This window comes from Camelus bactrianus, chromosome 7 (genome assembly GCF_048773025.1).
Source record: "Camelus bactrianus isolate YW-2024 breed Bactrian camel chromosome 7, ASM4877302v1, whole genome shotgun sequence".
Classification (NCBI taxonomy): Eukaryota; Metazoa; Chordata; class Mammalia; order Artiodactyla; family Camelidae; genus Camelus; species Camelus bactrianus.
Genome location: NC_133545.1, coordinates 76,389,645 through 76,415,370, shown reverse-complemented (window position 1 = coordinate 76,415,370; position 25,726 = coordinate 76,389,645). Strand labels below are relative to the sequence as shown.

At 40.0% G+C, this 25,726-nt stretch overlaps 1 protein-coding gene across 3 annotated transcripts in view; it reads left to right on the top strand.

Annotated features, from left to right (window-relative positions):
- PUS7 (pseudouridine synthase 7) overlaps positions 1–25,726 on the top strand; it is a 47,907-nt gene that overhangs the window by 12,952 nt on the left and 9,229 nt on the right. For all 3 annotated transcript variants that reach the window (XM_074367635.1, XM_010946688.3, XM_074367636.1), the window contains exons 5-9: positions 566–710; positions 6,631–6,742; positions 8,399–8,476; positions 19,911–20,039; positions 20,712–20,837. In XM_074367635.1, the coding sequence (XP_074223736.1) occupies positions 566–710; positions 6,631–6,742; positions 8,399–8,476; positions 19,911–20,039; positions 20,712–20,837 (590 nt within the window). The remainder of the gene's footprint in view (positions 1–565; positions 711–6,630; positions 6,743–8,398; positions 8,477–19,910; positions 20,040–20,711; positions 20,838–25,726) is intronic.

Below are 25,726 nucleotides of genomic sequence, written 5' to 3'. Positions count from 1 at the left end.
GATCTTTGTTTGAGCACATGTACGAGAATGTCATTATAAAGTAATCTAGTATAGAGCAGGACTCACTAGAGGCAGTTGTAGATTAGACTGTTGGGAGAATAGTTTCTGACATCCCCAAATGCTCAGCTCACCTCCTCTTCCACCCTTGAGCCCCAAGGTGTTCATGGTTCAGCCGAGTCACTGAGAGGGAGCGTCTGTGATGGGCAGCTCTGGAGTCAGACAGCCTGGATTTCAGATCTGGCTCTGCCACCCTTCAGCTGTGCAACCTTAGACGCATCCCTTGACTTCTCTTAGCCTCACTTCTTCGTCTCTAAGTAGGTACACTCGTGGCATGAGAGGGAGCTGATGGGGATTAGATAGGACAGTGTCTGTGAGGTGACTGGACAAGCTCAGTAATCGAGCTCTTAGGATCAGCAGTTTTGTGAAGTTCTTAAAGATTCCTTCCCTGTACTTCCGTTACTTCGCATCGTTAATAAGATGAGCGATGTTTTCACTAACTTGCTAGTATTATTTCCTTATTTAATATTTGTTAAGTTAGCAGCATCATTATCTGTGTTTTCAATAGGTTATTGAGGACACCAAAGAGAAAAGAACCATCATCCATCAAGCGATTAAATCCCTGTTTCCAGGATTAGAGACAAAAACAGAAGATAGAGAGGGGAAGAAATACATCGTAGCCTATCACGCTGCGGGAAAAAAGGCTCTGGCAAGTAAGTGTGCAAGTGACCCGGTGTTTCTTCTGTCTTCTCGTTCTCCCTGCCTGTCCACGTTCAGGGGTCATTTTGCTGTTGTTCAGAGAAGGACATCGATCATGTCATTCCTTCCAAGAAGGTGAATAATAATACCATTTCAGATGTCAGAGCACTCCTGCAGACTGTGCGTCTGGTAAGGGGGCAGTAGGTTTTATACGTGAGTACGGATTTGCTGAAATTGTGGTGGTGCCTGGGAGAGAGTCTTAGGAATTTGCTATGTTCCCTAAAGAGCAGAGCAGGCTGAGTGGCAATTCAAGAAGGAAACGGAAGGATAGTCCTCATTCTGTGCTTGTAATGGAGGTAAGAAAGCTTTCAGGTAAAGAAAGAAAGGCTTGTCACCAATCCCAGTGGCACATTCTGCTAAGTCCCTCTATTGAAAGAGCTGCTGTTTTCCAACCGTGAGTATCTTCTTCACGTTAAAAACCTGAAATACATAGAAAATCGCCCCGTGCCCGAGCCCATCTTTCGTTGTATAGCATTCATTTGAAATGAATGTGTTGTCAATGAATCTTGTTGATGTTTATATTCTCATATGTTTTCTACAGCCATGAACATTTCTATTTGCATATGACCTTAAGAGAAATTGGATAATTTTTTTCACCTGTCAAATCAGCAGATAAAATTTTAATGAAAATTTACAGAAGGAAAAATTAATTCCTCATTCTCCTCCCCTACCATTGATGGCCCCTGTTAGTGATGAGTTATTTCTAGAGACATGTGTTAGAGCAACACTCCAAGACTATTATATAACAGAAGACTGTTCAGCCCATCAGTGCTTTGTCAGTGTTCTCTTCAGTTAATGCTGTGAGTGGACTTGGCCTTAATTGTAAGTACAGTTCTAGTGAAAGAAGAGGGCATAAGAAAAATGGAAGTAGAAAAAAGGTTTAGCTGTGCCTGAGAGAATAATGTAGGCAAATCAGTGTCTGGATAGTGACATAGAAGTGAGAAAGCTTGAGCAGCAGGAAGAATGTGGAGATTGGAGGTCACCAGAAAGAGCAGTGAGGTGATGTATCCTCAAATTACTGAGGTCACGTGTTGTTAATCACTTCTCTATCCTCAGTCTAATGGCTTGGTTACTAGATGTTTCTTTGATGTCTGAGTCACAGTATAAAATACTACCTTAACAGCCTTTCTGCACCCAGGGCTGTCCAAGAGAATTAAGTCCAGTGGGAAATTGTTTCAGTGACTGTTGTCCCACGGGTAGCGTGTAGCTGTGGAAGGGAGCAGGTGACTGCCTGTGTACGGCAGGTGCCTTGGTGCCCTCAGTCTTAATTCTCTGGAGGAACCCAGGTGGTGAAGGGTTGCTGGGGCGATGTGTGTAAAGAGGCAGGTCTTGCTGGTGAACCACCCTTGCACAAAGACAAGAGGAAGAGGCAGGGTCTCCTTCTGCCAACTGTGGTCATGAAGAAGCAGATTTTTTTTGGACTGGTTGCTTCTTAGAAATGATCATTCTTCCTTAGAGGATGCCAGGTTTTGTGACAGAGTCAGGTGGCCCTTATAGTTTTCCCCTCAAGTGAGTGGTGCCAGATCTCTCGAGCTGTCTTTACCCACATTTTCTGTGCTTACACCATACCCACCTTTCTTTTTTCCGAATAAAAAATTTCCAAGTGAGGTGCTGAGCTCTGTGTGACATGAACCACCCCTCCCCATTTCCCTTCTGACATCTTCAGTAAAATAGGAATTTCTCACTGTAAAAAGAAACCTGGGGAGAGAGAGTATAGCTCAAATGCGTCCGAAAACACAGGCAAGGTGGATTCTAAATCATGATGGCCGAACAAAAATTACCAACTTTTTTAACTCCAACGTTATTTTGTGTGATAATCCAGTCTGATAGACAGGGCACATTGATTTCCCTACCAAAGCATACGTAAGATATTTTTCTGAAAATACCATATAATTATATAAACTATGTAATCAGGTAAAGGAACTTATGTTTTGAGAGAGAGAGTTTACATCCCAAAAAAGACTCCGGAGGAAGAGTGGAGAGATACAAAGTTAACTCTCCGGGAGAGACTGGCTTACAGAATCCACAGAAAGAGGGAATTCCAGTGATTAGAGTGGTTCGCAGTGAAAACTATTACAGACAAGAACTCTGAAACATGTCCACCAGTTTCAGCAATATGGAGATCATTGACGTCTTTGCCAGAGCAGTTGTAGTGGAATGATTGGAAACCAGTTTACACAGGAGGTTGAGATGGAAGACAATAAATATGCTGTAAATAGAAGGAGAAAGGAAAGGAACGTAGTTAAGGAGAGGGAGACGTAGGTTTGATTTTTAAAATGCAATAGCCCTGAGCATGTTGGTAAACTGAAGGGAAAGAGCCAGTGGCGAGGGAGGGCGAGCATCCCGCCTGGGAGCTGATGTGACTGGAGCAGGATCCCTGAGGGCGCTGCAAGGCTGGTGTGTGAGGGCGCAGCAGCGGAGCTGGCCTTGAATAAGAAGGAAAGAATGTTCTGCATGCACCCCCATCCTGTCATCTTTCTCAAGCTACAAACATTTTTCCTTCTTTATTCATGGGGATCTCCGTGTGTAGTACATGACTCTTGACCGTGGTTTTCATCTTTTATATGGTTTGTGTTTCCCGTCTCCTGGGGCTGACATACCAGACCTTCAGGTTGCTTCCTGTTATCCTGGCCTGAGAGTTCTTTGCATTCGCATTTTAAATCAGAGTGTGTCAAAAATGTCTAAAAGCTATTTTAAATTCACTTAAACCGCAAAGCTGCTGTATATATTACTTAGCTTCCAAGGATCTGTACTTTTATAAAGTCAAACAAATTGTCCCAGATACATTGAGACTCACTGGTTTTCCGTTATTCAAAATATTCCCAGTCAATCAATGTATGTGCTTATTACTATTTTGTATACTGAGTGCACTTGGAAGAAGAATCCTTATATCTGTTATTTGCAGAGGAAATAATTGAATGCATGCTCAGTGCTTGGATTTGCTAATAAAAGATGCATGCTTGTGAGCCAAACTCATATCGGTTGTCATGGTTTCTCTTAAGGTATAATAGCATTTAGTTTTTTAGTCTCGTGGTTTCATTTATTTCTTGCCATATAGTTAATTGTGAGTGTACTGAAGGGGTTGTTAGAGAAAAAGGTAACTACACTTCAACTTTATCACAAGCTTTTTTGTTTGTTTTTTTAGTTTTTATTCTGGGTGTTTTCACACACGGACACAAAGAAAGGAACCCCTGCGTGTTTGTCAGCCATCTTTAAGATTATTAACATTCTATTGTTTTTTTAGTCTTTTCCTCCCACTTTCTTTTTTCCTGTTGGAGTGTTTTAAAGAAAATTCTACGTAGCACTTCATTTCACTCATAAATACTTCAGTGTGTATCTAACAGATAAGGACTAAAACCCTAAACCATTATCACTTCCCTACAAAATTAACAGTAATTTCTCAATATCTCATAGCCAGTGTGTGTTCAGTTTTCCCTGATTGTCTCAAAAATGTTTTTTGTGTACAAATGGCTTGTGCAGATAATGATACAAAGGAAGTCAGAACTGTGCATTTGATGGATAAGTCTTTTAAATCTCTTTTAATCTATATAGGTTTGAGAACTGTTTTCTATATTTTTCAAATTTTTTTCAAACAAGAAATCAGTGCAAGAAACTCATAAAACACAGCATTAGAAGCACAAAGCAAAACAGTAATTACGTGCAGTCTCACCACCAAAAGATAATCCCAAATAGCATTTTGGCACACGTCCCCTCCTATTTAAGAAAACATCTCTGGATGAGAGGGCACATTGCATCCAGTCTTACACCTTTTGCTCCATCCTCTGGGCACAGACAGTGCAGCTGTGAGGATGAGCGGACAGGCCATCGTGAGGGCATTGAGACAGGGAAGCCTGGGGCCTTGTAGGTGAGTTTTCTTCTTGTTCACTGTTTGCCTCTGCGACATTCCATTGTTAATGTCTAAATGGCTGTTACCCCACCGCATAACCGCCAGGTCCGGTAGAAATCCTCAGTGGAAACTTTCCATGCGGTCATTTGCATGTTCACTTCGAAAGCACTTTAATATTATCATAAATTAAATATTGCTCTCTTGTGCTCTTTATGCTGTGCATTTGGACAGAGGTCAGAACTGCAGCAGGTAAGAGCAGTTGGCGTTTCATGTAGAGAAAATGAAATGCCAATGATTTTTGGCACAAGTGCTGAGTATAGACAACTTGTAAGTGAGCTGGAAGGAAAACCAAGAATAATGTTTCTATTCACAATTTTCTGAGGATGAGTTATGGGTTTTCCAAGATGGCTTTTGGTCAGTTCTTTTTTTTTTTTTATTTTTTTAATTGAAATATAGTTGATTTACAGTGTTAGTTTTAGGTGTCCAGCAATGTGATTCATTTATGCATATATGCATATGTCTAAAAAATTTTCTTTTCAGATTCTTTTACATTATATGTTATTACAGGAAATTGAGTATGTTTCCCTGTGCTGTGCAGTAGGAGTCAATTTGTTCTTTACATTGTAACTTAAACACTAAGCTATCAAGCAGAGCTTTTTGCCTTGACAAGGGCAGGTGTACAAGCAATTTTAGTACCAGAAGTTTCTCATGTCTCTGAAGATGAAGGATTCATGAGTTCATGCCAAAGGATTATTTTAGGGACAAAAACAAAGGAGCATTTTTAAAAGAAGACTCTTTTCTAGGGATTGTATGAAATACTTTTTCACTGTTTTTCTTTGATAAACTTACAGACATCAAGTGGATTAGATGCGTTCAAATAACAGCTGCAGCTGTGTGTCATGCAAGACTCATGAGCTTTGTTTATGTGTATGTTTTATTAAAGTGTAGTCAGTTCACAATGTTGTGTCAGTTTCTGGTGTGGGCTCATGAACTTTGCTGTTCAGCCTTCTAGGAAGTGCAGTTGTGGCTTACATGTTTTCCCCGAAGTGCTGGTTTTTCAAAATACCCTTCGGAGAACTGAGGTCTAAATCTTGCAGGGAGGGTACAGCTCAAGTGTTAAAGCACATGCTTAGCATGCATGAGGTCCTGGGTTCAGTCCCCAGTGCCTCCTCTAAAAATAAATGAATAAACTTAATTATCTCTGCCCCCCCAAAATTTTATAATAAATAAATCTTAATGTTGTTTAAATATATGTTTCTAGATTATAGTGTAATTTAAATGTTCATTTAAAAGAACAGTTTAAAAATTCAGAATCTCCCGAGTGTTGACATGTCTGTCAGTTTCCAGAAAGTTGAGCAGTCGAAGTAACAATGGCTCAGAAGTTAACATTGAACCTGGCTTAATTTTTAAAGTCTCCTTTGCCCCTAGGAGTGACAGTTAGGTCTTGAATGCCACCTGCCCTCTCTGTCGGGTAGACCTCTGTAAATGATCTAGTATCAGCTCAACTTTTGTGATGCAAGTGGCCTTTGGAAAATCTAAACGTGTCACTGAGGCAGCTCCTCACAAGCTTCATCCCCATCCTAATCTGTACGTGTGAACACCTGACTGGGGTACGAGGCAAGGCTTGGAGTTTCTGACGTGACTGCTGTTTCTCTCTGACCTGCGTGTGCTCTAGAGAGCCAGTCGGCCCGCCTTCAGACATGAGCTTGTGAAGTAAGCCGCTGGGGAGTGCTGGACCCCTCTGTGTTTCTCTGTGTGAAGGTTGCTGGTTAGGCTTAGCCACTTGTCACACCACCTGCATTTCTCGCTGCTGATTTTAAATGCAGACAGATAAGTATCCAGTCACAGCTCAATACCTGTAGTCCACGAAGCTGTAACCACTTAACCTGTATTTCTTGTCAGACTAGATCTGATTTCTCTCTCAAAGGTTCTCTAGCAAAACAGTGAGCTTGTAGGGTTTCATAAGAAAAAACTCAGCTAACTTTTATTATGGTGTATATAACATTTAATTTTCTTTTTTTTTAAAGATCCAAGAAAACATTCTTGGCCAAAGTCTAGGGGAAGTTACTGCCACTTCGTACTGTACAAGGAAAACAAAGATACCATGGATGCTATTAATGTACTGTCCAAATATTTAAGGTTAGTGTCTTGTTCTTGTACCTGTACAAAATCAAAGCAGAAATGTATTTTCCTCTTCTGGTGCTGAGAAGAGAGGAATGGGAAAATGGGCAAACAGGTAGCAAATGTGCCTCCTCCCCATCATAGTTTTCTTACACAATAGGTGAGTTAATTTTTTTTAACCTCCTTGCATATTACCAGTGAGTCAAGATGAAAATTCTGTAAGTAAACGGTTCGCATATAGTGGAGAGTTACCAGTCCATCCCCCTGAAAATAAAAATTAACTGTCTTCCCTGATAGCCTGTGCTTTGATGTGGTTGGGGAGGTTTGCCTGCTCTGCTGTCAGCTCTTAGCTCCTGGAGTTTGACTAGATGGGAAACCTGAGACCACTCAGATTTTCTTGGAGGAATGCAAACTTAGCAGAGATTGGGTCTCTGAGGATGGGTCAGAAGCCAGTTTACCTTTAGAAGTGGGTTGGGGCACCACAGCAAATCTGTACAGTGGAAATTTACTCTCTGACATATATTTAGCCCAGTTTAAACACAGTACATAGTGTGTTAGTGTGCTAAGGCTGTCGTAACAAAATACCGCAGACTGGGCAGCTTAACAGAAATTCATTTTCCCATTATCAGGAGGTTCGAAGCCCCAAGCTCAGGGTCTTGGCAGGGTTTTTTTTCTTAAGACCTCTCCTTGGCTTGATGATGGCCACTTCCTCTGAATCTTCCCATGGTCTTCTGTGTGTGTGTGTGTCTGTGTGTGTGTGTGTGTGTGTGCGCACGCGCGTGCGCGTGTACCCCAGAGTCTCTCTGTCCAGATTTCCTCCTCTTATCAGACACCAGTTGAATTGGATGAGGACCCACCCTAATGGCCTCATTAACTTAATTAAGGTGCTGTCTCCAAATACAGTTGCATTCAGACGTACCGGGAGTCAGTAAAATACACAAGTTGTAAGAGAGCACAGTTCAGCCCATAGGACACAGTACCATTTGAAGTAACATTTTATTTTACTCTAGTTGCTGGCTTTCTAGTCAGTGATGCCTTGTCCATACCTGAGCCTGGGAGAATAGACAGTTCCCGACAGGAGAGTAGACAGAGAGGGAGTTTAGTTCCTCTGAGATCTGGAGCTGGGGATTGCTTAGGGTTCAAGAAATCATTCCTGTTTCTCTCCTGTTCATGTGGGGCAGTTTTTATAAAATTCTTAGTTAACTCGTTTACTTATCTCTTCATATTAAAACTATTCCTATCCCTGTTTCAGCATTTGGCTGTTTTATAACTAAGAAATAGCATGTGTTTTTGGAAGATTCACTATTAACTTTTTAAAAAACTGAAGATATAAAATTCTCAAAGTGGTACATGGTATATCAGAATGGATTTTTCCTTACCTTCACAGTTAAGTAATTAATGAATTGCATGTATTCGACAGGAAGTGTGTCACTCCCTTCTCTGCGGCTGGCTGGCACAGGCGTTCTGTCACCCACAGCTAAGAAGGGAGGTGTTCAGGTGTTACTTTCTTGGCTTGCACATTGTTTTCCTGGGTATATTTTTAAGTAAACTTTCTCCTTACTCTTCTCTAATTCTGTTATGATTTCAAGTGTATCTATTTTAAATTTTAAATTAGAAAAATGTGAGTTCCTGATGCTATGCAACTTCAACAGGTTTTGTTTTCTGTTTCATCAGAGTTAAGCCAAACATATTCTCCTACATGGGAACCAAGGATAAAAGGGCCATAACCGTTCAAGAGATTGCTGTTCTCAAGTAAGTAGAGTACCCACCAGGATTCCTACTGCCAGGACCCTGGCACTGCCTTTCAGAGTTCTCAGATTTGCTTTGTGGGGTTTACTTCTTCCGTGGTTGGATCGTGCCTCTGCCTACTCAAAAAATCATTTCTGTTTTTTCTCTTTTTGCTTATCTGTATATCCTGATGTTTTTGCAGCAAACAGATATTATGTATGTAATTTTTAAAGGACTTTTGTGGTAAAGCCAAGAGCATAAGTGATTTTTTCTTCTCTATCCTCTCTCCTGTTCATTCATTATTAAGTATAAGTTATTTAAGTTTTAACTACAAAACAGTGAGCTATTCTGTGACACACTGGATACAGATGAAAAAGATGGTCTCTGTTTTGAAGCAATTATAATTTTTACCTTTTAAATTTTTTATTTAAGTATGGTCCATTACAATGTGTCAATTTCTGGTGTACAGCACAATGTCCCGGTCATACATACACATACATATATTTGTTTTCATATTTTTCCATTAAACATTATTACAAGATATTGAACATAGTTCCCTGTGCTATACAGAAGAAACTTTTTTTAACCTATTTTTATATATAGTGGCTAACATTTGTAAATCTCACACTTCCAAATTTATCCCTTCCCACCCCTTTCCTCTGGTAATCATAAGATTGTTTACTATGTCTGCGAGAAAGCAATTATAACGTAATGGAGCAGACAGATAAGTAAGTCAGAACTTACCACACAGTGAGGTAAATGCTAAGATAGAAATACATTGGGAGCATTAGGGCAGACCCGACAACAAAGCATGGCACTCATTGGGGGGCAGGCCAGGGAAGGCTTTCATAGAAAATGGGGTGTTTAAGCTTTAATCTAGATCAGGGCTTCTCCACCTCTTCACTGCTGACACTCTGGGCTGGATGATTCTGTTATAGGGGCCATCCTGTGCACTGCAGGACTTTTGGCAGCAGCCCTGGTCTCTACCCTCTAGATGTCCGTAGGATTACACCTACTGATGTCAGCGTCATGACAAACAAAAATATCTCTAGGCATTGCTTAATGTCGCTTGAAGGACAAAATAGCCCCTGGTTGAGAAACAGTGGTCTTGATTCTAGAAAGATGGATAGGAGTTTCCTGGGGCTGGGAGGGGCTAGGGTGGTTTGTTCCAAACCAAGAGAACAGCGTGTGAAAAGACTGGAAAGGATTTGAGGAGTATAAAGTATTTGCCCCTGACAGGTGCTTGAGTTTTGTGGGGGTTTAGCAGGAAATAAGGCTGGAGGGGTAGGCAGGATCCACATCCTGGAGGGAGGGCCCTGCGGGTCGTGTTGAGGATCTTGGACTTAACCTTAACCTGAACAGAGTGAGTGGCGTGTAGAGACAGGATTAGGGGTTTGGGGGGAGCACAGGGGAGAAGCGAGCTATTGCTATCTTCTAGGGAGGAGGACGGGGTCAGGTCAGTGAAGGTCAGAGGGAAAGGAGGGAGTCAGACCAACTTGGGCTTCCGTCTTCATGCACCCCCAAAGTCAGGAGTTGTGGGAGGCAGAGACAGAGGGGCAGGAGGAAACTTGGGGTGATGCTTCTGTTCACTATCCTGAGTGTGGTGAGTGTGGTGATGGTTTCACGGACTTAGCCACGTTTTAAAACTTTACATTCTGAATGTGTGCAGTTTACCATATGGTAATTCTATCATTATAATCACCTATGCTTGCTGTCCCCACTTAAAATGAATACATACATGTATTTGTAATTCCCCTGTCTTTTCATAAGGAAGTTGAGGTGACATCTCCTCTTCACCCCACAGTCTCCTCCTGTCCATCTTCTTTCCCAGCCCTCTGCTGGTCCGTTTGAAATAAAGTCGGGATTGAGCTCCAGGTTGCATCCTAACGGATTCTCCAGTCCTCTTCTTCGCCGACCTCGGGGCAGCGCAGGGCGTCGTAGTAAAGGCAGAGTGAGAGCGTCTTCTCTCCGTGATGGGGCTGCGGCGTGTGCAGGTGTGGCCGTGTCTGAGGAGAGCAGGCCGAGACCCCTGGAGACGCGGGTGCCCCTTCTCCCTGGGACACGTGGGGTGGGGAGTCACTGCCGAGGGTGAAGGGGGCGGGGGTGGGGAAGGGAACTTGAGAAGAGAGTGAAGATTTGAAACAGCCTCCGCGGGCAGTGGGCTGGTCAGCAGCTCCTGAGAACAGGGGCTGACGGTGGCTTGAGGGCTCAGGCTTTCCCGTACTCCAGACGTGCGCACCGAATGTTCTTTCTGGCGTCTGAAATATCTCTGTAGTCAACTCTTACGCTGTCTGGCCGGCTCTGAATTTTTCAAGCTAAATTGAAAAATAGATTGGTTCGTTTTGTTTTCAACACAGAAGGAACTAGGTAGAAAATGAAAGTTCCACCACAGCTGTACTCCCTCAGAGACTGCCTTGTTCACTGCTTGGTATATTTTTTGTGGGGGCCTCTCTCTTTTTTTCCTTGTTAATTGAAATAATTACATAAAGTGTGTTCTTTTCTTAAAAACAGTAACTGTTGTACTTCTTTCCCTGTTAGTGCATAGCAAAAGATATTTAAATATAGGGATGTAGCTAAATTTATGAACTGTCCCATTTCTTGCTATTATAAGCAATTCCAGAATCAGATGTATTGGCTAAATCTTGGCACACATCTGTGATAACTTTGTTGAGATAAACTTAGCAGTGGAATTACTGACTTAAAGAGAATGTGAAATTCTAGGTTTTTTGTTTTTTTTTTAAATTTTAATTATTTTGGGGGGGGTGGGAGCTCATTAGGTCTGTTTTTTTATTTACTAGTTTGGTTTTTTTTTTAATAGCGGTACTGGGGATTGAACCCAGAACCTAGTGCTTGCTACGCACGCACTCTACCACTTGAGCTGTACCCTCCCCCCTTTAGGTTTTTTGATAGCAGAGTTTAATTGCCCTGTAGAAAGGTGGTACCAGTTTATCACCTTTATTCTTCTTCTCCAGAATCTTCCCTGACACGTTATGATTTTTTTAAAAAATTTGCTAATTTGAGGGTCAAAAATGACATCTCTTTATTCTAAACTGCATTATGTGATGTGAAATATTTGAAGAGTGAAGATACTTATTTCTCTTCTTAGTCAGCCACCAGGTGTCATACTTGATCACAGTGTGGCTCCGTCTTCATAGACCTTTGCTGCCTTGATCATCTTCCTGTTGACTTAGTAAGAAACCATGTTAGACACCTTAATGTTGGCCTTTGGAAAGCACATAGCACTTATCTCACGGATGCAGGCTACACCCTTAGTTTGCTTAATGGCTACATGGAGCCGGGCAAATTGGCCTTTCCCGTGAGAACTGGTGGACAGGATAAACCCTCTCTGCCATGCAGCGATTTAATTATTACTGAATCGATCAGTCCTCAGGATAAGCAGCATTTCTTTTTAGCTTCATGTAACTCTCCAAAGTTGCCTTGTAGTTTTAACAGGATCTCAAGCAGGAACAGCCTCATTCAGAATGATTTGTTTCTTTTCCTGCCTCTTCCTGCCAGTCTCCTTTCTGAGTCTGAGCCAGTATTTCCCTGGCTTTGTTAATAAAGGCTTTTTGTGCAATATGCTGCTTAGGTTGGCTCCTGATGTTTAAAAGTAGGTTTTGGTATTCCCAAGTTACTCACAGAATTTGCTGTGGATTTATAACCAAAGCGTTTGATCCAGGATCATCAAAATTAAAACTGTGAACAGTGTTGTGAAGACATTGTCAGCTTCTTTCCACCACTTGTCAGGGAGTACCCACACCAGCAAGGACTGAGTGTAGCTCTTGCTTTCTGCTGTGCTAGTGGGATTCAGAAATACGGGTCTGCTGTTTATTCAAGAATAAATAGACCACAGAATATGATTCAGCCCTGAAAAGGAATGAAGTACCGATACGTACTGCAGCATGGATGAGTCTTAAAAGCTTTATGCTAGGTGAAAGCAGTTGAGACACAAAAGGTCACATATTATATGGTTATATTTGTATGAAATGTCCAATATAGGGACATCTCTGAAGATGGAAACTACGTTACTGGTTGCTAGGGACTGCAGGGAGAGGGAATGGGGTCAACAGGTATAGGGTTTCTTCTGTGAATGATGGAAATGTTCTGGAATTAGAGTAGTGACAGTAGCACAACATTGTGAATGTACTAAAAACCACTGAATTGTACACTTGATAATGGTTAAAATGATAACTTTTATATTATGTTAATTTTATCTCAACTTAAGGAAAAAAAAAAAAAAGAACAGAGCTTGATCAGGCACTTTCCTGGCTGTTGGAAGTGGTCTCCATAATCTCTCCCCACCACGGCCAAGTTACCTATCTGATTCCTTCTTTTGCCTCTTGACTCTTAAATGCTCTGTTTCTACAGCAGTAGTTGCTGACCAAAGCGAAGTTCTGTCCTCCTGTTCCTCACTCTGTTCATCCTGATCGTCTGCTTCCTGGATTCTCTGGGATACTGTTTCTGGGTTAATTTATGACCTATGCATCTTCAGTCCCCATATAGCTGAAGTCAAGGACCTGGTGCTCTTTTTCTCTTGGACCTAGTGCCTCTGAGCAGCCGGCCCACGCTGGTGTAGACCCAGTTTATGCCTTTTTGGTCCTCTGGTGGGGCCAGGAGAGAGGGTAATGGAGTATGAGCTTTGTCAACTTCTCTGGCTAGCTTCCTATATTTTATAATAATTAATGGGACAACGACAGATCTTTTTTCCTCAAGGAATTGGTCAGGCAGCTTCTACACATTCTGAACCAGGAAACAGACTGATAATGCATCAAGGAATTGATTGTCTTCAGGAAGTATGGGGAAATTTTCAGCAAAGAAACAAGAACTGTGTGAGATAAAGTGGCAAACTGGTATTATATAGGTGGATTTTAGACGATTTTATTCAAGAACAGCATATTTTTAAGTAGAGAGTAGGATAAATTCCCCTACTAATTATTCCTGTAACCTTGGGACTTGAGAGGCTATGGAGCAGGGGCACATGCCTCTGTGGGGCTGCTCCCACGATGAGCTACTTTAGGTCTAGACTCTAGGCACTTGGCAGAACAGCATCTCGTGTTGGCCGGAGATCCACATCCAGACCCTGCCGACCCCTGCACTTCCAGACAAAGCTGGAACATGGCTCCTGACAGTGAGAGCCAGCAGGAATGCACTCAAGGACCAACACTGAAAAACACTGACACAGTCCAGAGTGGTGGAGAGAGAAGTGTAGTCAAACAAAGTGAAGCACAGATGCTCTTTGTTCTGGTAGTTCTCAGCAAAGTTGTCTTTTCAGAGGAAATCTGAATTCAGAAAAAGTTCAAACCACTGTCTTATGCGCAGTGATGTTCTATGCAGCATTTTGTGTAATTTTGGAAAATTATAAATGACCCAGGTGATCCCAGCTGGAAAATCTTAAATAAAATGAATGGTTAAATAAGTAAATTCCAATTGGTGCATTATTTTTGACCCTATTAGATTATTTTTAATTAAAAAAAAATCCTCTACTAAAGTAGAGAAAGAGGAATACTAAGAAAATGAAATGTAAAAACATTTTAACGTGACAAAGTGTGAAAGTCTCAAATGAAAAGCCAGTGTCTTTTTTTTAAATGGTGAAATACTAAAGCATTTTATTAGGATCAGGAACAGAATAAATAAGGATGACTGCTCTGTTACCACTGTTTATCATTGTTCTAGGCATACTATAATACAAACAAACCAAATTAAGAACTAAACAATGTGAAAATTAGAATGAAGGTGGCCAAATTGCAGTTTTTGTTCATGGCATACGATTGTTTCTGCTTGAGGAGTTGACTGAAAGTTGTGCAAGATAAGGAAGATTATGTACAAAAATCAGTTGGCAGACGACCCACTTACAAATTATAATGGAGAAAAGCCTTTTACAGAGAAAAAGGAAAAAAAAGAACTTACCTAGAAACAAAGGGTTTGTCAAAAGTGTAAGATCTCTCTGCGGAAAACTCTGAAATGCTATTGATAGATGTAAAAGGACTTGAATAAATGAATGCTGTAATCTGTTCTTAGATAAATGTAAGTGTCTTTTAATGCATAAATGTATAAATTTATGCTGATACTAATGAAAATACGAATAGGATTTTTTTTTACACTAATCAAGCTGGTTATAATGTGGAAAAGTTAAGATACAAAACTAGTTATAAACATTTTGAAAAAAGTGACTAATAAAGGAATTAGCTTCTATATATATATATTTCATTTTAAAATATTTTTATTACAACATTCCCATGGTGATTTTTGCTATGGATTAAGTTGTATGTTTATACCATTAAAACATTTTACCACACTCCCCACCCTAACATATTTCTGGATTTGTAGTAGTCTTTAACTTACCACCTGTTTTTATTTTTTTTAACTTTTAAATTTTTAGCTGATTTACAGTGTTTTAATTCATTTATATAACTTTTTCATATTCTTTTCCATGATAGGTTATTGTAAGATATTGAATATAGTTCCCTATGTAGGACCTTGTTGTTTATCTATTTTACATGTATTAGTTTGTATCTGCTGATCCCAAATTCCCCATTTATCCTTCCCTCCCATCCCCTTTGGTAACCATAAGTTTGTTTTCTATGTCTGTGAGTCTATTTCTGTTTTGTAAATAAGTTCATGTGTATCACTTTTTTAGATTTCACATATAAGTGATATGGTATGATATTTGTCTTTCTCTTTTTGGCTTACTTCAATGTAGTACGACAATCTCCAGGTCCACCCATGTTGCTGCAAATGGCATTATTTCATTCTTTCCTATGACTGAGTAATAATTCCATTTTTTATATATATCACATCTTCTATCCAATATCTGTCGATGGACATTTAGGTTGCTTCCATGTCTCGGCTTTTGTAGGATGTTTCTATGAACATTGGGGTGATGTATCTTTTTGAATTAGAGTTTTCGTCTTTTCCAGATACATGCCCAGGAGTGGGATTGCTGGATCCTACTATATCTCTATTTTTAGTTTGCTTAAGGAACCTTCATACTGTTCTCCATAGTGGCTACACCAAACTACGTTCCCACCAACAGTGTAGGAGGGTTTCTTTTTCTCTACACCCTCTCCAGCATTTATTACTTGTGGAGTTTTGATGATGGTCATTCTCACCAGTGTGAGATAGTGGTACCTCACTGTAGTTTTGATTTGCATTGATTTGCATGCGCAGAGTTGAGCCTCTTTTCATGTGCCTGTTGGCCATCTGGGTGTCTTCTTTGGAGAAATGTTTGTATAGGTCTTCTGCCCATTTTTTGTTGGGATTGTTTGTTTTTTTGATATGTAGCTGTATGAGCTGTTTGTGTATTTTGGAAATTAAGCCCTTATCAGTCACAAATATTTTTTTCCATTCCTTAGGTTTTCTTTTCATTGTTTATGGTTTCCTTTCCTGTGCAAAAGCTTTTCAGTTTAATTAGGTCCCATTTGTTTATTTTTGTTTTTGTTTCTATTACTCTAGGAGACAGATTCCCCAAAATATTGCTGGGATTTATGTCAAAGAGTGTTCTGCCTCTGTTTTCCTCTAGGAGTCTTATAATATCCGTTCTTACATTTGGGTCTTTAATCCATTTTGAGTTGGGTTTTTTGTATAGGTAGTAGAGAGTGTTCTGGTTTCATTTTTTACACGTAGCTGTGCAGCCTCGGTGTATTTTAAAGCATGTTACAGTGATACAGCAGTTACAACAGTATGATAGTGGCACGTAAATGGGTAGAATTAGGGTGGTTACAGACCCAGATACACCCACAGACTTAGTGGGTGTTCAAAGTAGCATTTAAAAACAGCAGAGAAAAAATGTTTTGGGTCAGTGAATTTGTAGCGATAACTGAGTAGCTATCTGGAAAAAAGAACTTAAATTGACTCCTTACCTCGTTTTTTGTACGCCCTCACTGAGTGAGTAGGTGGCAGGGCTTTGCCAAATGCTAACAGAGGCAATCAGAAGGCGGCATTGGCCACAGTGTCACTACATAGATAGATAGACAGAAACAGAGACAGAGAGATAGTAGACAGATATAATAAGAATACTTATTTTTTTGTAGCCAGGTCCTTGATGTAGTATTTATGCTCCACAATCTGCTTTTTGAAAAAAAGACAAAAAGCAAAAAGATACGCATGATGCTGTTCATTTAAAATGCAGAACCAAAGCCCCTAAGCGGCAGCTGACATGGTTACTGGTTTGTGTGAAGAACTTTCTCCTTTTTTCCTTAACCTCCTCGTTGCTTAGGACAAAGAGACTCCATGATTTAAAGCAGAGGATGAGAGCCTGGCCTCCCCCGTCTCCTTTCTGAATAAGCCACCTTTGGCATCAGTAGTGGACTGGGGAGAGTAAGCAGAAACCCCCATCAGAGCCTCTCAAACTCCAGTGCCCAGAGTTCTTTTCTTTTTTTGCCACAACCAGAGTAAACTTGTAAAAGAGCCATAGTGAAGAGCAGCGTATTAGTGAGTGCGCGGGGGCCAGCGCTGCTGTAACGGAAACGCGATGAAAAGTGCGTCGCTGCGTGAGCCGACGGGCGACAGAGGGGTCTGTTCCCTTTTTACTCTAAACAACAACTGTACGAGTACTCCACTTATTTGCGGTATACGTTTTAAAAAATAATCTCTGACTAGGGATACCCTTTCTAAGGATGACTTAAATCCCAGAGCTATTAAAGAAAAGAATTGACCTGAAATTTTACTCTGCAGTTCTTTTTGTAGAAGAATGGCAACTGATGCAGGAGGAATGGTGGGTGTAGGAAAAACACTCTTTGGCAGTCAGCACAGTAATATTTGCTTCAGCCAGCAGTTGTCCGTGGGTACCTAAACTGTTGGGTGAAAGACTGTGAGGGAACAGGATAGTCATAGAATTTAAAAAATATCACCCCACAGCAGGGGAGGATACAGCTCAGTGGTAGCGTGTGTGCCTAGCATGCGTGAGGCCCTGGGTTCAGTCCCCAGTACCTCCATTAAGAAACAAACAAATAAATAAGCCTGATTACCTCCCCCCAACAAAAGAAAATCACCACACAGGTCACCAGTTAAAAACAAAGGGAGAGGAGAGAGAGGTACCCTCACAGTGGAAGAACCTAGCAAATACCATCCTAACCCAGGGACTAAATTTATCACCATCAGTGATTGACAGACTGAACCCTTGCCTTTTTCTGGGATACACTGAAAAGGCCACAACATCATGTGCTGTTCCCCCCAAAATGTCTACCTGAGTCTAATTGTGAGGAAACAAGTGATTGTCCTCGTCCTTGATTAGGTCCTGAATTTAAGGAGCTTAAAAAAAAAATCTCAATGATATTACTGGAGAATTGGGTGAGTTTATGTGCAGACTGCACATCAGTAGCATTGAGTTCCTGTGAGGCTTCCTGAGGGGGGCCACAGTGGTTAGTAACATGGGAGACTGCTGTTCTTAGGAGACACGCTTCAGTCATTCAGTTTAAGGTGAGGCGTCCCCATGTCTGCAACTCACTCTCACGAGGTTCAGAAAAATGTGTAGATCATATGTGTGTGTGTGTGTGTAATGTGTGGGCATTTATATACCTAGGGAGAGATCTATGGTGTAAATCTGGGAAGATGTTAACAATTGGTAAATCTAGGTTAAGGTACAAGGCTGTTTGCTATAGTGTTGCCAGTTTTCTTCACCTTTGAATTCTTTTTAACATAAAGTTGGGAAATTTTCTAAAGTGTAAAATATTATAAATAAAGTAAGCTCAAAATGGGAAATAATATTTGCAAATTATGTGGTATAGTGTAGATTTCCTTAATACATGAAAACAGGAATATTCACAATCCAATGGAAAAATAGGTAACAGGACGATTGGGCTCTTCACAGTCAAGATAAAGAAATGTTTAACTTGACTCACAGTAAGAAGCATGCAAATAAAATCAAAATACAGGTTTTAAATTATAAGACTGGCAGAGCTCAAAAAGGCTTACAGTATGCTGTGTGAGGAGACACAGGGGTGAGGCAGGTGGTAGTCACTTCCGTACTAAGAGTGTGAGTGTGAATTGTATAACCTTTTTGGAGGGTAGTAAGGGTTAAAATTTTTAATCCATGCCTTCTGGTTCCAGGGGTTTATCCCAAACGTTCACCTGTGTGGGTGCACAGAGAAGTCTGTGTGAGGATATTTGTTATAGGATTGTTGTAATAGCAAAAGACTGGGAGCAGTTTAAATGTTCATCAAAGGGGACTAGTCAGATAAAGGAGTTGGTATCCCGGCAGTGCGGCAGCCACCCTGCGCAGCTGTACAAAGAGTGGGACAGCTTCAGAAGTACTGCCTGGGGGGGCGGAGGGTACAGCTCAGTGGTAGAGTGTGTGCTTGGCACGCGTGAGGTCCTGGGTTCAGTCCCCAGTCCTTCTGTTAAGGCAAGGGAGATGGCTTACTGTACGGATAAGGCACATCTCTGATACGCATTTTTCGGTGAAGAAAGCAAGATGCTGAACAATTTATAATGCAACAGAAATTTTTAGAAGGGTGGATCTGGGTGTTGGTTACATGATCATGTTCACTTTGTGAAAACCCATCAAACAGAACACTTAAGATATGTGTACTTTTCTGTGTATATAACATATATATTAAGAGCTTAGAAAGAAATTCCAAAAAGGGAGCAGACCATAGGTACGCTCAGGTATACAGAAAGCGTTTCTAGGAGGATGTACAAGAAGCTGTTAATGTTGGCTCCCAGTCGGAAAGGGTGTTGAGGGATAGAGACAGAACAGAGGCTTCTAGGTACTGTATTTCTTTTCCTACGTGTATTACTATTAAATAAGGAATTTTTCATGAAGAACTTATAATACTATTTAAATGATAGCAGCAAGGTACAGAATGTGGTAGGGTTCTGACTACATATGTGTATGTGTTTATGTATGAGTAATATATATGTAGTTGGATGAAGACTATATACATATATCTTTATCTGATGTTTGTTTAAGAAAGAAAGAAATGGGAGGAAATTGAAAGTTAAGATATTACCAGATTTTTTCAGGTGATAAATCTGAATTTTTTTTACTTTTCCTCTGTACTTTTCTGCATTTTTCCAGGTTTTCTGTAGTAAGATTATAGTATTTTTCTGATGGGCAAAAATTATAATACGATTCTTTTTTAATACTTGATCTTTGTACCTGTAGGGATTGCTTTTAGCCCCTTTCTCACTCCTCTCCCCTCAAACAAAGTAGAAGATTCCACAGGTGTTACTGTTCTGTTATCAGTATGTATGAAACATGAGGCTCTAAGAATATAAAGATGGGCCAGTTAGTTACTTCATTCCAGGAGGAACAGGTGCCATCATGCTGGAGGGGCATTCCAGAGGGAAATGTCGCGTAGGCTCACCCCTCAGGCAACGGTGCCCTTCTTTTTCCGTTGTCGCAGTGTGTAGTCTTGTTTCAAGCAGCTGTTTTTCTGTAGTAAGTGTCCTAGACCATTTCAGCTGGGCGATATTTCACAACCCTCTTTCTGCTCCTTTTTTATTTTCCATATTTTAGAATAACTGCACAAAGACTCGCCCACTTGAACAAGTGCTTGATGAACTTTAAGCTGGGGAATTTCAGCTATCAGAAAAACCCTCTGAAGTTGGGAGAGCTTCAGGGGAATCACTTCACTGTTGTTCTCAGGTAAAGAGCTGCGGGTGGGGATGCAGAGCACAGAGGGGCTTGCGGGCACCTCCAGCTGTTTGGGACAGTTGTCACTCCCAGTGAGCTGGCCCTGACCATCATGGCAGCGGTGGGGAGGTGGAGTGGGGCGGCCCTGCAGGGCTGGGAGAGCAAATACAGCTGTGGTGTTTGTACCAACGCACCCACTGCTCTAAAAACTCAGCTCCACCTTTGGAAAGAAGCCTTCTCCTTGAAATACTGTGTTAAAAGACAATCTGTGGTTTCACTTATATGCGGTACCTAGAATTGGCAAATTCATAGACACAGAAAGTAGAATAGAGGTTGCCTGGGTGTAAAGGGGCCAGGGCAGGGGGTGGAAATGGAGAGTTAGAGTTTGTGTAATAGGTGCAGAGTTTCAGTTTGGGGAGATGAAAAATTTCAGGAAGTTGGTAGTGGCAAGGGTTGCACAACACTGTGAATGTACTTAATGCCACTATATTGCATACTTAGAAATGGCTAAGATGGTCAATTTAATGTATGTGTTTCACCACAATGTTTAAAAAAGACAAAAGTCCTCAGGAGATAGAGAAAAAGCTGCAGGGGTCACGGCAAAGGCATGGAAGCCAAGCCTTGTCACTTAGGTTACGTTTTTGCCTATAAATCTTCTTCTCTGGGTAATTTGGGCCCCTGCAGAAACATAACAGGAACTGATGACCAAGTACAGCAAGCCATGAACTCTCTCAAGGAGATTGGATTTATTAACTATTACGGAATGCAAAGGTTTGGAACTACCGCTGTCCCCACGTATCAAGTTGGAAGGTTTGTATTTAATTTCTTAACTTTTGTCTAAAAGAGCTCTCTCATTTAAAAAAAAAAAAAAAAGGAGCAGGGTTTTTTGTTGGTGGTGTTTTTAATTATTTCTAGATTTCCTCATGTAAATCTGGGCCAAATGAACCACTGTGTCTCATCCTTTTGGGTGACCAGCTGATCCACAGCCTCCTCCTAAGTTTTGTTCTGTGTCAAGATAATACATGCACTGGGTGAAAAAAATAAATCAGAGCTCAAAAGGATGTAACCTGGAAAGTAAGTTTCTCTCTCTCCCCTGACAGCCCATCCAGGGATTCTGTTTCATTTTCTTTTTTACAGAGGAATCTTGGCTCAGTAAGTGACCTCACAGTAGCAGCTGGGTGTCTCAGACCCAGAGTGGCCTGAAGGAGATGGTGGAGTTTATGGTCTCTGTTAACAAGCGCTTCCTGGTCCTTAACCTTGCACCTGCCCTTCCCCCTCCCTTTAAAGAAAGTGGTGTAGGATGTAATTAGCAAGTAAAATTTGTTTTATGAACTCTCTGATTAGCTTTTAGATAATAGGAAGTCCCTCTAGTGTAAGCGAGGGTGGAAATCCCACCAAAAAATACTTGTGTTTATACACCTGCTTATGCTGTCCTGCCCGGCAGGGACTGTGTTGCATAAATAGTTACTCATGTGGCAGTTAGAGTTGTGGAAGTTTGAGTTGGCAGTGATCTGAGAGATTATTTAGTTCATGTTCTTCCCAGTACTTGAAACCTTCAGTTTTAGCAAAGATGGATCTCGGTTAGGGAGGCTGCCTGCACTCAGCAGTTGGTCGGCTGTAAGTCCTGTGAATGGAGGGTTTTTCTTGACTTACAGTCCACAGTCTTAGCAGCTGACTCCATAAAGCTTCATTTGTTCGTGCATTTTTAAAATCACAAAATGAAAAATATTATGTACTATTTCTTCTACCTCTTTGAGGCAGTGTTTCAAAGGTTAAAAGCTCAAGTTTCAGAGCTTTGGAGTGAAGTCAGACTTTAGTTCTGAGCCCCTCAGATTCCTCACCTGTAAAATGAAGATGGTAATCCCAGCCTCACAGGGGTGGTGAAAATGAAGTAAAATAATGTTATGCAGCACCTGTTTCTATGCCTAGCATATGGGAAGTGTTCAGTAAATAGAAAGTAATATTTTAAAATTAAAACATCCTAATCAGAGAAAAAATTGTTGCCAAGAAGATAGCTATAGTAAATAATGATCACTATTATTAGATAATAAACGATATGTATTCAACTTGCTCATGTTCAGAGGACATTGATAATGAAGATGCTGATTGTTTTATGGGAGAATAATTTGGCCTAACAGCAACCATAGGACCTTGTAAATTTTGCACTCCAAAGATAATGTAAAGTAGCTAAATGAGGATGAGATCAGATTTATTGAGGAGCAAAAATTGCATAACATGCCCTAAGTATACAGTCTGTATAAAATGCGTTCAAAATTCCTAACCAACGATTTTTACAACATAAGAATGTTTCCTAGCTTTCAAATTAGCCCACTGTTACCATCTAAAGAAAAAAAATCTGTTTATAGTTTAAAGGTGTAAGAATGACTTGTATCCAAAATATTTAAGAACTCTTGCAACTCAAACAAAACAAACAAAACAAAAAACCCCGGAAAACTCAACCTAAAAATAGTCAAAGGATCTGAATAGACATTTCTCCAAAGAACATAGACTAAAGGCCAGTAAGCACACGAGAAGTTGCTTGACATCATTAGGGAATCACTAAATCATTAGAGAAAAGCAGTTCAAAACCTCAGTGAGATACCACTTCACACCCACTACGATGGCTAAAATCAGAAAGACAGACAATAAACAAGTGTTGGTGAGGGTGTGGAGAAAATGGGACCCCCATGTGCTGCTGGTAGAAATCTAAAATGGTACAGCCATTTTGGAAAACAGTCTGGCTGTTCCCCAAAAGGTTATAGTTACCATATGACCAACCCAATTATTGCATTCCTAGATGTATACTCAAGAGAATTGAAGACTTATGTCCGCACAAAAATTTACACTGATGTTTATAGTGGATAAAATTCTGTAAACAACCCTGGTGTCTGTTAGCTGATAAATGGATAAACAGAATGTAGTATATTCATATAATGGAATATTGTTTGACAATAAAAAGGGAATGAAGGATTGATACATGCTACAACATGAATGAACCTTGAAAACATGCTGAGTGGAAGAAGCTAGTCACAAATGGCAACATACTGTGTGATTCATTATATATGAAATGTCCAGAGTAGGCAAATATGGAGAACCAGAAAGCTGATGGGGCAGGGGTAATGGAGAGTAAGTAGCTGCTGATACTTAGCATAGGGTTTCCTCTTTGGGTGATAAAAATGTTCTAAAATTGATTGTGTAATGTCACACAATTCTGTGAGTATGCTGAGTCACTGATTTGTGCACTTAAAGGGTAAATTATGTGGTATGTGAATTATACCTCAGTGAAACTATTTTTAAAAAGATAGAATAAATCCTCGTATATATGTATATGTATGTAGTCAGATGATTTTTGACAAGTGACAAGATCAGTTCAAGGTGGAAAGGGCAACTTTTCAGCAAATAGTGGGGAAAGCTGGATATCCACATGCAAAAAAACCCAGTTGGATGCTTACTTTTACACCGTATAAAAAATAAACTCATGTGTCAAACACGTAAATGTAAGTGCTACAACTATAAAATTAGAAGAAAATATAGTGGGTAAACTTCATGACATTTGATTTGTCAATGATTTTTTTGGATATAACACTAAAAGCATAGGCAGCAGAAGGAAAAATTAGATAAGATGGTCTTAATAAAAATTTTAAAATATTTAATACCTAAAGGACACTATAAACAGAATGAAAACAGAGTGGGAGAAAATATCTGCAAATCATACATCTGATAAGGGATTAATATCCAAAATATATAAAGAACTCTTAGAACTCAACAACAACAAAAAAAACCCTAATTTTAAAATGGGCAAAGAACTTGACTGTTCTCCAAAGGAGATTCAGAGATGACTAATAAGCACATGGGAAGATGTTCAGCATCACTAATCATTAGAGAAATTGAAATCAAAACCACAATGAGATACTACTTTATACCCATTAGGATGGGTATTAATAACAAACAAAATAAGTGTTAGATGTGGAGATGTAGAGAAACTGGAACCTTTGTGCATTGCAAATGAGAATGTTAAATGGAACACCACTATGGAAAATGATACAGCAATTCTCCAAAAAATTAAACATAGAATTACCCTATGATCCAGCATTTCCATTTTTAGATATATGCCCAAAAGAAGTGAAAGCAAACACTCAACAGATACTTATACGCCTGTGTTTATAAGAGCAATATTGGCAAATGGTAGAAGCAACAAAGTGTTTAACAGATGAGTTGATAAACAAAATGTGCGTAGATGCAGTGGAGTATCATTCAGCCTTAAAAGGAGGGAAATTCTGACATATGCTACAACATGAATAAACCTTAAGACTTTTATGCTGAGTGAAATAAGCCAGTCACAAGGGGACAATTACTATGTAATTTCTCTTATCTGGGGTTGCTAAAGTAGTCAAATTCGTAGACAAAGTATAATGGTGCTTGCCAGGAGCTGAGGGGACGGGAAACTGGGAGTTACTGTTTAACGTGTACAGTTAGTTGCAGAAGATGAAAAAAATTCTGAAGACAGAATTTGGTCTTCTTATGGTCATACAGTGTGAATGTACTTAGTGCCACAGAGCTGTACACTTAAAACTAGCTAAAATGATCAATTTTATGTTATATATACTTTTCTACAATTAAAAAAGATAGAAGAAGGAAAGATAGCATAAGTAGAAAGCACTTTAATGTGTAGCGGGCCGGATACGACGGCCTGTTGTAAACCCAACATATCCGTCTTTAACATGGCAGTGTTTACTGAACCTCCACGTGTAGGGTAGTATCTTAAAGGTGTTAAGAAGTTCTCTAGTTAAGAAATTTTAATATATTAGACCAGATGTTGGCAAACTTTCTGTAAAGGGCCAGGTAGTAAATAAGTATTTAGGCTTTGTGGGCCACAGAGTGCAGCAGCTGTTCAGCACTGCTGGTGCAGTGTGAAAGCTGCCACAGATGGTATATAAATTAATACCAGCTGTTTTCCAGTAAAACTATTTACAGAATCAAGTGGCCAGCCAGATAACAAAGGTTTTTGGGCACAGAAGTCTTTTTCCATGGTATATGGCAGACCAGTGCCTTGTCCTGAATTAGTGCTGTATTCTTTTTGGAAATGGGACTGAAGGCCTAGCCAGCTAAGTAATGGGTCACTCAGGAGTATATTTAAAGATTGATAGAGCACGGCTTGTTGCAGGACTTCAGTGGGGTATCTGTTAATGTCCTTCATTGCATTAGTGGATTAAAATCTATATGATCACATCAATAGATAAACAGCATTTTATATAGTTTAATACGCAGAAATATCTCATGTAAATTAACTTAAATGCAAAAAATAAAATCCTTAATTAACTGGAAAACAGAAAAATTAGTGGAAGGGATTTCTATTTTGTTATGTGGGGAAGGCCTTTCTAAGCGCGATGCCAAGACCAGAAATCTTACCAGAAAAAAATGTTTGGATATGATACACAAAATATAACCTGTGTATGGGAAAAGATAGTATCATTAAAGGAAAAATTGCATACACCTACAGATCAAACAAGTCTCGAAAACTACACTCTGAAGTGTTAACAGTGTTTATTTCTTAGAGTTTAGATAACAAGTGACCTTTCTTAGTACTGTTTAATTTTTAAGAAGCATGTATGACTTATAATCAGCAAAAGTAAAGATACATAGAGGGAAAATATTTTGAGACATTTCCAGTAAGTTCTGGTACATGAAGACTTAAGTTT